This window comes from Numenius arquata, chromosome 5, assembly GCF_964106895.1.
Source record: "Numenius arquata chromosome 5, bNumArq3.hap1.1, whole genome shotgun sequence".
Taxonomy (NCBI): Eukaryota; Metazoa; Chordata; class Aves; order Charadriiformes; family Scolopacidae; genus Numenius; species Numenius arquata.
Genome location: NC_133580.1, coordinates 5334778 through 5349456, shown reverse-complemented (window position 1 = coordinate 5349456; position 14679 = coordinate 5334778). Strand labels below are relative to the sequence as shown.

Sequence of the window (14679 nt, the reverse complement as noted above, 5' to 3'; positions counted from 1 at the left end):
CTGCCTCCTCTCCTGGGGGATTTTAGCACTTTCTCCCACCAGGCTCATTAATTCCTCCAAGTCTGTTTTCCTGCTGCTGCTGTGCCTAGTCCAGGAGCTCTGTTGAGCTGCAGTAACACCCCAGTAGCCTCTGCCAGAGCCGCGCTCATCCTCGTCCCCTCTGCTTTGGCTGTCCCCTCCAACAGCCTCATCCGTCATCTCATTTTTGCCCAATCTGGCCTAAACCACAACATCCATGAAGCCCTTTATTTGCATTTGTAATTCAGTGGGTGTTTGGACAACTGGAATACCTGTGATAGCCCCTCTTCTGCATCCCACTGAGGTCAGTGATCGCCCAGGTGTGAAGTCCTGGTGTCCTGCTGTGCCTGTCCCTGCCCTTCAAAACCCTCAAACCTGCCCCCCTGCAGCCTGGGCAGGTGGAAGCCCTCCCTGCCCAGCCCTTCCAGCTGCCTGGGCTGTGTCCAGGGGCTCTCCTTACTGCTTACGGGGCAGGTATAATCAAGCGATATCGTCTACACCACGAGTAACCCTTCTGGTTCCTCCTGGTGCCCACGCCCCTTGGACATGTGTGTATAAATCACGGTATTAATACATTAATGATAGGCTGATCACGATCCCGTGATTGCTGGTGGCTCGCTGGGAGAACGGCATGTTCCTGCTGTCACGTAGCTCTGTGGCCATCTTGCCGGCGTCAGCTCAGCCCCCAGCATGCAGCCAGCTCACGGTGGGGTGCACTGGCCCCTCTGGTGCCACCATCCCCTCCCTGGTATGGGAGAGGGCAGTTGTCCCCTCCCCAGCTGAGACTGGCCGCAGGAGCAGCAGACGTGCTGGAGGCTGAGGTGATGCTGACGTCCATCTGCTATAAATTAGGTGGCAGTTCCCATGCGGCTTCTCCACGGATCCTGCAGCACCGCTCCCCTCGGCCGTGCTCTGCAGCAGTAATTAACTCCCTAACGCCACTAGCCCTTTCCTACCGTAGGAGCAGACTTTCTCCCGCATCCCCTCTATCCAGCCTCCCGACTGCTGGAGAAAAGGCAGCTCACGTACAGCTTCCCGCAAGCACGTACACACGCACAGCAGCTTTATCTCCCTGAGAAGTTCCAGGCGGCTGCCTACACCCACCAAAAGCCCCCCCGGCCCGCCTGGAGCGGGGCGAGCGTCCCATTTGTGAATCTTGGCAGGCTCAACAGCACCCCGCCAGCGCAGAGGCTGCTGTTATCTGTCTTCTTTTAACTGTTATCCGAAGGGCTGGGTTTCCAAGCCAGAGTGTCTGCTCCAGAATGAGGCATATGCTAATCCTACGCAGGACAGCGATGGATGAGGCAAGCTAAGAAAAGCAGGCAAAAAAAAGAGATCATTACCTCGCAGTGCTAATCTGCTTTCTGCAATTATTCTTTTGCGCTGAACGTGTCACTGGGTAAAGCCCCGGGTGGCAAATAAAACCGTTTCCACCCTGAGTGGTAAAACGTTAGAGGGTTGTGCTTGAAGTAGGGTCCTGACTGCCCTGGGGACCCGCACTCAATTCCATATTGTCCCTGAAAGCCCCTCGGAGCCCCACGGATGGCAGAGAAGGTGGGGGTGTCCCCCCAGGGCTGTGGCATAGTGATGCCCGGTGATGCTCTGTGGGATGCTGGAGCCGGGGCGGCTCCGGTGCGTTGCCCAGGTAACGGCAGGGATGCGGGATGCAGGGGAGACAGCCAGAAGCCGTGGGGTGGCGGCAGCCCCTCGCAGCTGCTCGCCGGGTTACTGTGGAAACGGCAGATGTTCGGTGACGGGTAAGGGATTTGTGCAGAAAAGCCATTTTGAATTTCTGAGCGCCAGGTTTATCGACGATGGGCAGCTGATCCTAAGGGTTAAAAAAAAAAAAAAAAAAAAACCAAAAACAACAACAAAAAAAAAGGGGGGGTCAGGTCATGGGGCAGCCACCAGCCGGGAGGTCTGCGCACCCAGACCCCACTAGCTCAAACGTCCTTATCCGCTGCGTGCCTGCAACCACAGCCCAGACGGACCTGCCGGGAAGGAGCGGGGGAAGATTTTCAGGTAACAAGCAGACTTGAGGAGATCGTAAACCATTTGCATTTAGTTCAGGAGGAAAAGAAACGGTGTTTGTCTTATAAATTATTCACTGGGTAGTTAATTGGTTTGTTTTGGGAGCTTTTCCATCCTCGGCTTCAGTTTCTGTTTAAAACAGCCCATTTGGGATACAAAGCCAGGGCTGGTGCCTCTGCTTTGCTTTCTTTAGCTGTTTGCCACTGCGAGGGTGGCAAGAGGGGGTAAATGCTGGCAGGACCCCTCGTAGAGGAGCTGCACAATCTCGGGACAGAGCGACAAAAGCCTCCAGGCCTCTGCTACTGGGTCCAAGAAGGATTTTGACTCCCTGCAATGTCCAAGGGAGCTGCTGGGAGGAGAGGAGCAGGTTTTGCCTTGACAGCCACGGAGGGAGCGGGGCAGGTTTGCTTGGACGTGCTGAGAAACTTCACAGCACGTGGCTGGGGACAGGACGGTGTTTCCCCAGCTGCGCTGCAGCCGTGCGGGCGTTTGGCAGGATCGTGGGGTCATTCCCACCTGGCAAAGTCCCACTTCTGCTGGAGCCACCGCTTCTCTGCTCTTCCTCCTGCCCTCCGGACTTGCCAGCATTGGAGCATTGATTCTGGAGCTCGTAGATTTGCTGGGGACAGGCTGGTGGCACATGGTGTCTCCTGGGACCAGCATCTGAGAGCGGCCAATGCTTCTGAGCCAGCTGAAGTTTGGGCATCCAGACATGCGTCTCCCCAGCGCCAGGGCTGCAAAGTCCTCTTCTACCTCCTGGCATCTCCTGCCCGGCATCTGGGCAAGCCCACTGATGGGATGCAGAGAGGCAGAGGGGTGGCTGCTGGCCACGCTTGCCCAGGCTCCCCAGTGCAGGAAGCATGGAGAGATCTGCTCAGCTCCATGGGCACCTCGGAGCCAGCTCCTGACGTCCAGCCGGGTGGCTCCACCAGGGCGCACCTTTGGCTGCGCGGTTCCGCAGCTCCTGCAGAAGCAAAGGTTTTGTTCTTACTGAAATGCCTTTTCAGATGGAGCATTTCCCCTTTCTGATTTACACAGCCACACGCCGCTGAGCTTTTTATTATTAACAGTCTACACGCTGGCAAAAAGAAAAAAAAAAAAAAAAAAAAGCTGCCGAAGCCCTCTGAATGGAGATGAAAGAGGAACACTGGGGAGGCAGCCGGATCGCCTGAGCCCGGACGAGCATCTGCAATGTGACAGAGGAGATGGCCCAGGCTGTGCCTTGTCCCCGTGCCGGGCTGCGGGGCAGGAGCCCACGGCAGCTGGCCCCTCGCCAAGCGCAATTCAATCAAAGGCATTGGAGTAATTGACTTCATGTCTCCCAACAGGGCCTGCAGCCAAGCGGCGCTTCAGCCAAGATCAAGGCTCGACAGAGGAAAACAAAGGAAAAAATTAATTCAGAAAGGTCCCCGGCTGCTGCTGTGCCTGGAATCTGGCTATTGATGTCGGTGTCCCAGGGGCTCCAGCGTGCTTCCAGCCTGCCAGGGAAATAAAAAGCTGCCGTGCCCGGCTGGGGTGCAGCTTCTCCTCTCCCCCTGGAAAGGAACCAAGTCCTGCTTGCTGGCCAGCCCTCCTTCTCACTGGTGATGGGATGGGGACACCTCTGGGCGATGCGATGGGGGACCCCTCTGCCTCCCAGCTTTCCCCAGCGTAGCCGGTGGCAGCGGGTGCCAGCCCCGAGCCCCGTGGTGCTTCCCCCAGCTGAGCGTGGCAGGGACACGCTGTGGGTGCCGAGGCCGTACGTGCGTTTGCCAAATTGTAGTCTGAAAATGGTGGGGAGCCCCGTCAAACTGTTGAGGGCAGGCGAGGCCAGTGTTACACCCACTCGTGCAAGCAATGACTGAAACCCATCGGGTTTCTCCTACAGGAAGAAGGAGGCTTTGCAGCGATGCTGGCCCTAAAGGCTGTGGTTCCCTAAACTGAATTCATCTTTATTTGCATTAAGCCATTCTGAAACACTGTCATCTCGTGGGAGAGAAGGAGGGATGGAGATTTCCTTTGGCTCCGTACCTGGGGTGGGAGGTGTGGATGCAGTTTTCCCCCTCGCAGAGCCTTTCGAGCGGGATGTAAAGCAAAGCACGTCCCAGTGTGTGGTGCCAGCCCCAGTGCCACCCATGGTGCTGCTCGCGGGCACCGGGATGGGAGCCAGCCAGAAACACAAGAGTCAGACTACATGTGGAGAGGATGAGTTTCCAAGCCTGCAAAGCCAAATTTGATTTGTTTATTCGGAGGAGAAAAAAAAAAAAAATCAAAATCAACAAACAAGCAGACCTCGGGCATCCAGCGCTGTGCTGGAACCTTGGGAGTTCTGAGAACTTCCTTCAACAAACAGGAAACACGGAGGAAAGGTGCTAGCAGGCTCTGGTTATTAGAGATCCCCCAGAAAAGAGCCCTTTGAGTAGCCGTGGAGGGGATGAAAGCCGGCCAGGGTGGCAGCTGCAGCATGATGAGAAGGTGTAGGCTGGACCTGCTCCTTCCTCAGGACAAAGCAGCACCGCAAGGGACCATCAAAGAGGAGCGGAGGAGCCACCCGTGAGTTTGCAGTCTACAGAGGTACCTCTCCATCTGCTGTGACGTGTCGTGGGACCATGCAGGGAACAAGGAGGACGTTCACCCAGCGGAGGTAGAGGCTGCTCAGACCCGAAGGAGACGCTGCTGCAGAAACCCACAGGTCTGCTGCTAACGAAGGCAGGAGGTTTATTGATCAACAAATAGGAAATAATGGTCCTAATCACAAGCAGCCTGGTATTGATAGAACTGAGTTAATAATGCTTAAAGGGAGGGAAGGAAAGGTCAATGTACAAGTGAAAAATTGACTGCTGTCTCGTTAGGCCCAGATGCCTATATTATTAAATATAAACCTGGCAGCGCACCGCAAGTAAGCCAGGGAATATAAATTATGTAAATTCATCTCCCACCTTTCTCCTGCACTACATTAAAGGAAGCAGGGTAAGACCGAAAGTACATGATAAAGGCGGGAGATTAAAAGGAAATGCACATAAGCTTAAGGGTTATAACATGCATAGACCAGGTCATAAATTAATTTAAATATGGGGTCTGTTAAGATCCTCTAGCATAACCCCGGCCATAAAATTTCCTCCTGAAGTTCTTCTATGAAACCTTCACCTTTGTCTGAACAAGAGAATATCCTCCAGAAGGACACCGACGTTTGATTTAAAGGCAGGGCATGATAGAAGAAGTGCTATATCCTTAATAAGCTAATGGAAAACTCATCTCTTATATCCAATACAAATGTATTTTTACTTTCCAGAGAGATTGGTTGCCAAGCGGCAAACTCTAAGTGAAAAAATGTCCTTTTCTCATTAGGACTAGAAAATCTAGAAAACCAGTATGAGTGAAAGATCAAAATATCAGTAATTTCAGGCTGGTGTTATGCATTTAAATAGAGAAAGAGCATTCTCTTTAAAATTTGATTCTTTTCATGTTGGCATATTACAGGTCAGAGATGAACTTTTACCTGTGCTTCCTGCTGGGAATCTGATGTTTGGCATTTTTAGAGCAGTTAGGATTATCCTAGTAACTTTGCTTCTGTGTAAAACCAGCTTTCATCCTAAAGGTGCTGCTGCCCTGACAAAAATCAGCCAGGCATTTCAGGCTGCCCAGGGAAGTGGCTGAGTCACCATCCCTGGAGGTATTTAAAAGACGGTGCTTAGAGACGTGGTTTTGTCAGTTTTCGGTTGATGGATGGACTCGATGATTTTAAAGGCTCCTCCCAGCCTAGACAATTCTATGTTTCTGCTCTGGCATCCCAGGGAAACAGAGCCCTCAGGGCCACCGAGGTATGAGCCCCTGTCACTGTCACAGCGACAATGTGCCGGGGAGGAGGAGGAAGAGGATGGGCTGGTTGGCATGAGACATGCCATCGGTGCATGGCGGGAGGATAACCGGAGGGTTATCCTAGCTAATAACTTTTCCCCCATTGGTAATTAACACCATCTCCTGATTAACAGCTGGGAAAGAGGTACTGCATTTTGTGGCAACTTCCAAAAAAATCAGTGCTGACAGGGCAGGGAGCAGGTCTTAGAGGAATGACACCGAGTTTGCTCCTGCTGCATCCTTCCCTGCCTTCTGACTGCTCACAGAAGTCTCTCTGCTCTACTGTACCACCGGGTTTAGAAAACTGATGAAGATTTATGCTCTTTCAGGTTGTTGCCTTTTTGTCAGGTCTGGTTGAGATTGAGCAGCGAGTTAAAAAAATGGCAGGGGGAGGCAGGGATGTTGCATGAGCCCCATCCCCCTGGGGACCAGGCCAACGCTGACCACAGGCACGAGCCCTCGCTGCTCCTTGCAGGATGTTTCCGCAGGAAAGGAGATCAATCCCATTCGCCACAAGAGATGGGTATCACAAGGAAGCACACAGGCTGTAGTCCTGCGTTGTTGTCACTTAGAGCTCCCCGCAAAGCTGTCCAGCATTGACCAACTAAAACCCGTAGCAACATGAGTTGGAAATTTTTCATGCAACTGTTCAGAAAGTCAATGTTTGCTCAGCTTGCCCGTGCCTGGCTGTCTCCATGAGATCTCATTTGCCTTGCCGGCATGGAACAAGGTGACCAAGATTGCCGACGTCTAAAAATAACATCCCCATTAGCTGCCATCCCTGACACCTCCTCTTTGGAGCCTGATTTCTCAAGGAACCAAGGCTGCTGCAGTCGTGCTGCCTCTTTGCCTCTTGACCCCACGAATCACTTTCAGACCTGTTGGCCACTTTCAGGGAGACATGGAGGCAGGGTGAATGTCTCGAAGGCAGCTGAGGTGCTGCGATCTTGGCAAAATTTCCCAGGTGAGTGGAAGAGAGAGATTCAGTCTCGTAACTCCACGTGGGAAAGGTTTACAGCCGGACCTCTGTTAGTGAGCAGCAGAGAAGCCACCGAGGCCAGGGGAGATGCACAGCCCCTGGAGCGGCTTCAGGGGCTGCAGCAGCTTTTGCTCATATTCGGTACCTTTTTAAACAGCCAATAATCCAATCACAGAGCCAGCCCTGGCAGCGCGGACTCCCAGACCATGGGGAGCTGGCTGGAGCGCTGCCGGCAGCGCGGGTGGACGGCTTCAAGCTGCCCCTGAAGTGATTTAATCCTTAATAACAATATTTGAATGCTTGACAATTAGAGAAGAACTCTCACGCCGCTTGCTTGCCAGGATGTGAGAGTAATCGTTTCTAAGACCCCTCGCTAAGCTGTAATGCTAATCAGTATTAAGATTCCTCTTTCTCAGAGCAGAGCGCTACAATTAACCCCAGTGGTGCCATGCACCAATTGCTGGAAGCTGGCTGGGCTGGCTCGGAGACCTGGCAGGGAGCTTGTGGCATCTTGATGCATTGCATATGTTTTATCTGTAGGCAAGAAACACCAGTCGGGGTGGTTGGGTCGCAGTCCTGTCTCCCTTCAGGAGGACTAATCCAGGGGCTGTTTCTTGCCAGCAAGGACCAATAGTCCCATCTCTGGATGGGTGGGAGCATCCCGGAGCAGAGGTATCTGAGCAAAGATGGAGATAGGGCTGGGTCTCAGGCAGCACGGGCTGAACAGGGAGCGCTGACAGGGAGGCAGTGAAGGTCCATGACTCTCTGCCACTCAGCCTTGGTGTCCCCGAGAGCCAGCTGTGAATCTCTAGCGTGTGACTCTCACATGGTGGAAACTACCCCCCTGTTTTTTCTTTTTGAAAGGGAGCTCTCAACCCACCTCAGCCTCTTCATTTAATCTCCCTGTAGTGGATACTCATCAGCTATTGCCTCCCTCCCCTTGGCATTTGATTCCTTTCTGGTTGCTAGCACTCAAACCCTCGCTGCTGCATAACAGAGGGTGGGGGGGGAAATGCGCAAATGACTCTTTATTCAACAGATGGCTTGAAAAACCCAAGAAGGCTTAGCCCTATGTAGAAGGCACTTGTTTTAAGGATGCTTCATACGGCAGAACACATGGTTTCCTTTCATCACCTATGTCAAGACTGGAGCTGGGCTAAGAGGTGTCACCCCCCCTCACCTCTGCATGCCTGCCTCCTTCGAGCTATGTGGAGGATCTCTTCTTTCCTTTCTCTCTATCTTGATACTTTCCCTTAGATCTGTGTCATCTCAGGTTTATTTTCCATGATGCAGAAAGAGCCTCGTCAAGCGAGCAGAGACAGAGCCCCTCAGCAGAGCGCCTTTGCTTGTCAGGTTATTCCTCTTCTTTTCTCTTCCTGCACAGCAGCCAAGGAGGGAACTTCTTTACCCTGGCCCTAGGAGGAATCACCCCCTGCCAGGGGCTGGCGTGGCTTGGGGATGACACACGGCTCTGCCCAGGGTTGATGGCTTCACACCCAGATTTATTGCCTTGTATGGCCCAGAGGGTGATGTGCTCTAAGGCCAGGTCTTCCTTTGCCGGAGTTGGCTTAGTGGCTGAAAAAAAGCAAGTGTTGAGCAGAGCACAGAATTGGCCAGTGGGTACCAGGAACCTCCTGTGGTTATAAAACAAGAAAACCAAAATAGCTTTTATGCTTTTCACACTGCATAGGCTGAAGTGTTTTTTTTTTTAAACAGGTTTCGTTTGCCCTGGATGTGGTAAACAAGTTTTTGTGAGTCCTGGAGGGCTGTCGGTGTGTAAGAGTTCAAGCATGGCAGGACGGGCAGCCCGAGCCATAGCAGAAGCTAAACATCCTCCAGTCACCTGGGATAAGCCCTGTACCTGGGTACAAACGTCCTTTAGGCAGGGGTGCTTTGTGCAAGGGGTAGGTGAGGGCTAGAGCTGCCACGCAGTAACTTTATTGAAGGCACTGTCAATTTTTTTCCATCTCATGGGTCCATCTCGAGCAGTTCTGGGGGCTCAGACCACATGTGGACCACTCGACCGAGCTGTGCTGGCACAGGCTCCTGTTCCCAGCTGGGTCCCAGCAGTGTATGGGACCTCACTGGGAGGGTAAGAGTGGATCTCACCCCAAGAGCTTGCCCTGGCAAGATGACCTTCTCCTCAGGACAAGCCAGGAGTCGGAGAGTCACGGTGTCTGCCGCTAGATTGTGCAGTGAGGTTGTACGTGGCACACAGATCGTGTCTGATTTTTTTTCTTCTCTTTAAAGCAAAGACCTTTTTTAGCGTGCGAATAAACGCTCTCCTAAAAGAGAAGACACCATCTGCTCCTAAGCACAAATTTAATTTTCTGAAGGGTGAGATGTAAATAAGATCCACAGCCTCGGAGTGGTGGCTGGGGGAGCCTGTAGTGGGGTTTTGCCCCTTCTGCATCTTGCTGGAAGCAGACTCCTTAATCTATGGGAGGGCGACGTGGTGCCTGCAATGAAACAGGGGTTCTGGCAGCTGGAGACTCCACAAATTCCCCGAGCTCCCCAAGGCTTGATGGTTAAACTGGTGCTTGCAGGTAAAGCACTGACGTGCAGACAAACGACCAGGAGCCAGTCGCATGGTGGCCCTGCCATGCACAGCCTGTGCCCTGCGGGGCTCCACCTCCTTCATCATCCTCAGGGGAGGCAGCAAACAGGGATTTACAGCTGCAGCGAGGTGCTTTCTTGTGCACAGTGATTTCTTGAGTGATCTGGAGCAAGGACATGCACCTGGCTGGTTTTTTTCCTGTGTGGGTGCTAAAAGTGCCAGCCAGCTCACCAGTTACACCAGTGCAGTGCCCCGGCACAAGCCCTTTGGAGCGCTGCTGGTCCCATGCCAGCATGGCCCTCGTGATTTGCCTCTTTTTGCCTTCCAGCCCCTGGTGTTGCTGATGGAGTGGCCTGAAGCCACCAACTTTGCCTGCCTGATCGCAGGCTACTGCCGTCTCCTGGTGGACTCCAAGAAGATGATCTTCTCCAGGGCCCTCAGCCAGCCGCCCCCGCCTCAGATTATCAAGGCAGGTACGTTTCAGCCTCTGCTTTCCGTGCGAGCCCCTTCCCCAGCCTCCTCTTCCTCCTCCTCCTCTTCCCTCCGCCCAGGGCTCTGCAGCATTAGAGAGGAGAAGGGTTTCTCTGGCATCGCCCCTCTGCTCCCATTCCCCCTGCAGAACCAGCAGACCCCCCCCCTTTCAACCAGAAAACGAGGAGCAAGGAGACAAGTCCTCGTTTTGGATGAGCTCTGACTTGTGGCATCAGCTTGGACCCTGAGCGCTCACTGCAAGGGTTGTTCTGGCAGCTCCTAGAGCAGATCCGGGAGGTGCCGTTTGAACAGACCTGTAAATGCTGCCAGCTAAAAGCTGGGTCCTCGCAGAACAGCCTGTGCGTTGCTGCAAGGATGCAGCACACGCTCCTTGGCTGGCATCCCGACTCCGGAGACCGACGTGAATGTACTCAGTCAGGGACTGTGTTCCTGCTGCCTTTGGGCACCGCTGCCCTTCATCAGTGAGGCTCTGGGCTGCACGGGCAGCTCTTCAAGCGTGGCTGCTCTGCTGGTTTCCAAAATCAGGAAGGAAACTTGGATGTCCCAGCTTTTTCAGGTGCCCAGCCTGATGCAGGGAGCAGAGGGATGGTCTGGGAACAGCTGGAGACCAGAACACCTGAAAGACAGGTTGTGTCCCACCAGCACTGATGCTCTGTTCCTTGAGGATGGATTGCAGGTGTGAGTCACTCCCAGAGTTAATGATTCTCAAGAGTGATTTCAAACAAGAGCCAACCATGAGCTAGATGCTGTTGTTCCACGCAGCGTTCACATCAAATATGTTTTGTATAGGGAAATATAAAATATAGGATCAGTGGCTGGAGGTGGGCAAAATACCAACCCAGCTGGCTCTGGAAGGTTGCCCCCAGACCTCCTGAGTGACACTGCAGCTCCAGAGAGCTGTGACAAGTCTTCAGTTTAGCTGGTATAGCGTCAAAAGTGCCTCCTCGGGATGGAGGCAAGCTGGGGGAGGTGGGAGGAGTGCCGAGAGCTAGCAGCGTCCTTGGGAAAGGACTCGGTGCCTCTGAGGTCCGAGGAAGGCCCCCAGACACGGACTTAGCACATGTGGGAGGACACATTCACAAGAGGCCTCAGGAAAGCATCTGCGGCAACCTCAGTGAACCCAGGGAGAGATCTGGCAGGTGATGTTGGTGTAAGTATACGTGCATGGTTTCCTTTCTTATCTTCACTGGTGCCTCTTATCGACAGCTGTCACTGTGCTCTCTGCTCTGGGCGCCCTACAGAAACGCTTTTAGTCACATTTTGCCAGGAGCGGAGGGTGTTTCCAACTTAACCAGCTGTCATCAGAGTGGTCCTTCCAACTGGTTGTCATCAGAGTGGTCATGTCACCCTGAGAGGGGCTACGGGGACACATGGCTGTGGGGAGTCAGAGGAACGTGGTAGGAAGCAGAGAGCATCCCAGAACATCCCCAGGGGCTCAGAGAGAGGCTGGGGCCACCCACAGTTACTGGTCACTCAGGGGGTGTCTCAGTCTGTGCGAGTGATGCTTTTCCACAGGCTAGCAACAGTGATAACAGCCAGGATTTTTTCTCAGGGAGGTTTTGCTTCTTGGGCATGGTCCCAACCTACGCCAAAAGGGGTAATAGACCTTTCCCTTTTCTTGATAGTCTTAAGAAACCAAGGGACTGGAGTGAGTGGGGGGGGGAGTCACAGTGTGGGTAGGACAGCGATGGAGCAATGGATCCATGGTTTTCGTACCAAAGAGTTAGCCCCTCTCTGGGTAGCCTGCTCTGACCTCAGGGGTGCGATGAAAACCTCTCTGACCAGTGGAGTGGAAGAGTTTCCCTGCAGACCCAGCAGACTCAGCCCAGCCGCTCAGGCATCCTTTAGGAGGAGTGAATTTAGTGGACATTGAGAAAACAAAGCCTGCTCACAGTTCTGGTCTCGCTACAGCTGCAGGCTGAGCTCTCAGGCGCTACACAGATCACAGGGAGCAGGGACTGCTGATCATTAGCACATCTCTGCAGGAACGATAAGAAAGCCCCACTGGGATGCATCAAGTTAGCCCAGGCTTTGACTTTCCAGGCTGCAGGCAGGCTGTGCCAGAACCTTAAATGTAAAATCAAGTCCTGGCCCATGCGTTTTGCCTAGAAGAGGAGCACATCCATCTTCCCTGAGGCCCATTAAAACCTCCTGCTGAACCGCAGACGTCTTTAGAAATGCACGCTCTGTCCGGATGCTGTCAGTTAGATCCATCTCTCCACATTTCCCTGCAGAGCCATTATGCCGGATCCTTGCCCCCCGCAGGAAAGGGCTATGCCCAGGACCTGCCAGGAGCTGCCCAGGCAATTCACCTCCCTGCCCCTTCATAGGATCAGAGAATGGTTTGGGTTGGAAGGGACCTTAAAGATTATCTAGTTCCAACCCACCTGCCATGGGCAGGGACACCTCCCACTAGACCAGGTTCCTTCCTCTCCCCACTCCCACCAGCAACCACCATCTGCCAAGCAGCTCCATGCCCTTGGTTGCTCTCTCAGCTCTTCGTCAGGACCTTCTCCCCCAGAGCATCCAGCAGCTGGATCATGGATTTTAGGGTTTTGGCCCCATTCAGCCACAGGGCTCGACATGGGCAGCCAGCGAGGCTGTCCAAGCGAGGCAGGCTGCTGGCATGACCCATCAGAGGTGCCTGGCTTTGGGAAAGCCTCTGCTTTGGTCCATGCCACCCCACCACAGCCCAGCACTGAACGTCCCCAGCTGCGGCAGCCGTGAGTTCACTCACACAGCTGTCATTGCTGAGTACTGCCGTGGCTGTAAATGAGAGAGATATTGTTTTGATTGGGGTTTCAGCATTGCAGGTGATGAACAGTATAATACAAACATGTGTTTGGGGAGACAAACTGTCCAATTTGTCGAGCTAATGAATCTAATTGGGATTTATTTGATTTAATTTATACTTGGTGAGACGGAGCCTGCGTCCCCCTGGCAGCCGTTCTCAACGCAGCTGCGCAACTCAACCTGTAACGCAGACAGATGCCCCTCCTGAGGGCTGGACCACTGGCCAGAAGTTCCAGCAATATTTCGGCCGCTTGCCTCGCACAAGGGAGCGAGGGGAGGCTGTGCTGGGAAATGCTTAACAGCAGCAGCGGAGAGCTCTTTTGGAGCCAGCCTGATCCAATGGCTGTCAGCCAGGCAGAAACAACGCGTGGATCGTGGGGCAGTGGGGGACAAGGGACTTGGGGGGGGGGTGTCTGTCACTTCAAGTCAGCCAAGCTGCTTTGGATGTCTCCCCGGAAGGCAATATTGCACCGCGTTTAGCAGTTTCCCGAGGAAAACTGCTTGGTCTGGCCAGCGTTATGCAAAAATGGTGACAACAGTTCCTTCTTGCCGTAGAACGGGTGAACTGGCGGGCTGAGGCTGAAGGTCCTCGTTCGTGCGTGTGGCCAGGCTGCTCCCCGTTGTCCTCTCAATGTGGCCGGTGGCTTGGTGATGTGGCTCCCGCATCCCTGTGTCTCAGAGCCCGCTGTGCTGCCCAACCCTCCCCTGGTTCTGCCCAGCTCTGCCTCCCAGCCACCTACTGGGATCTCGCTTCCTCTTCCTGCCGCTGTCACGCAGCTCAGAAACAAGACATTTTCCCAGGTAGCCGACATGGATGGAATCCAGCCCAGAGCAATAAGAAAGCTGAGACATTTAGGAAACAGACCTGTCAAGAAAGGTTAAAGGAATTTGCTGTGGTTAGTCTGGAAAAGAGACAGATGGGGAGATGGAGAGGGAGGAACGGGACGATATTTCTTACGTCTAAAGGTTGTTTGTAAAAGGGCACTGATCAGTTGTGCTGCTGGTCCATGGTGTCATTGATCTAATTCCTTGCAAAAAAACAGCTTTAGGGTCAATACTTTCTTATCATAAATGTCATAATATTTAACTTTTATAAAATTTATATGATCAAACTCTATAGCATGTAATTGTTTTGGAGACAGTGGAGCAAACCACGCGAGGTGGCCTGGTCCATCAGTGTGTCATAGGGCTTTTGCTGGCTGGAGCTCAAGTGCTTCTCAATCCGGTCCAGCCACCCTCTAGGCTCTTCTGGCCTCCATCATCGCTATACCCCAGCCACACCTAAAGGCATCATTAAAACACTTTCAACAGCTCTTTGTTAAAGAGAATCCAAATTTTATTGATTTAGGAAAAAAAGGCATGTCAACTTCTTTGATACCATGTGGGCTTTTTACGAGTTGGCCGTCTTCCACATCCACCATGTAAATCTCTGTACATCCCTCTCCCTTCTGCCTCCTCCAGGTCTTCCCTTCTTTCCTTATTACACGGAGGGGTTGATGTCTCAGAGCCAGAAGGTCCCTTGCCTTCAAGTGTCAGCAGTCCTCCCCCTGCTCTTGGTGGCACCATGCATGGTATCCCTAAGGGCTCTTTAAGCCCCTCTACTCCACTCTGGGGAAAGTATTCCACCTGCAGTACTGCGTCCAGCTCTGGAGCCCTCAACACAGGAAGGACACGGACCTGTTGGAATGGGTCCAGAGGAGGCCGCAAAAATGATCAAAAGGAGGGAACACCTCTCTGATGAGGACAGGCTGAGAGAGTTGGGGTTTTTAGCCTGGAGAAGAGAAAGCTCCGGGGACACCTTACTGCAGCCTTTCAATACTTAACAGGACCTTATAAGAAAGATGGGGACAGACTTTTTAATAGTGCCTATAGCGGTAGGTCAAGGGGTAGTAGTTTTAAAATAGAAGAGGGTAGATTCAGACTAGATAGAAGGAAAATATTTTTTATGATGAAGGTGGTGAAACACAGGTTG

General features: G+C 53.0%; 1 protein-coding gene across 1 annotated transcript in view; it reads left to right on the top strand.

The window, feature by feature from the left end:
• Positions 1-14679, top strand: part of FRMPD3 (FERM and PDZ domain containing 3) — a 28162-nt gene that overhangs the window by 8656 nt on the left and 4827 nt on the right. The window contains exon 12 of the mRNA XM_074147975.1: positions 9751-9895. Within this exon, the coding sequence (XP_074004076.1) occupies positions 9751-9895 (145 nt within the window). The remainder of the gene's footprint in view (positions 1-9750; positions 9896-14679) is intronic.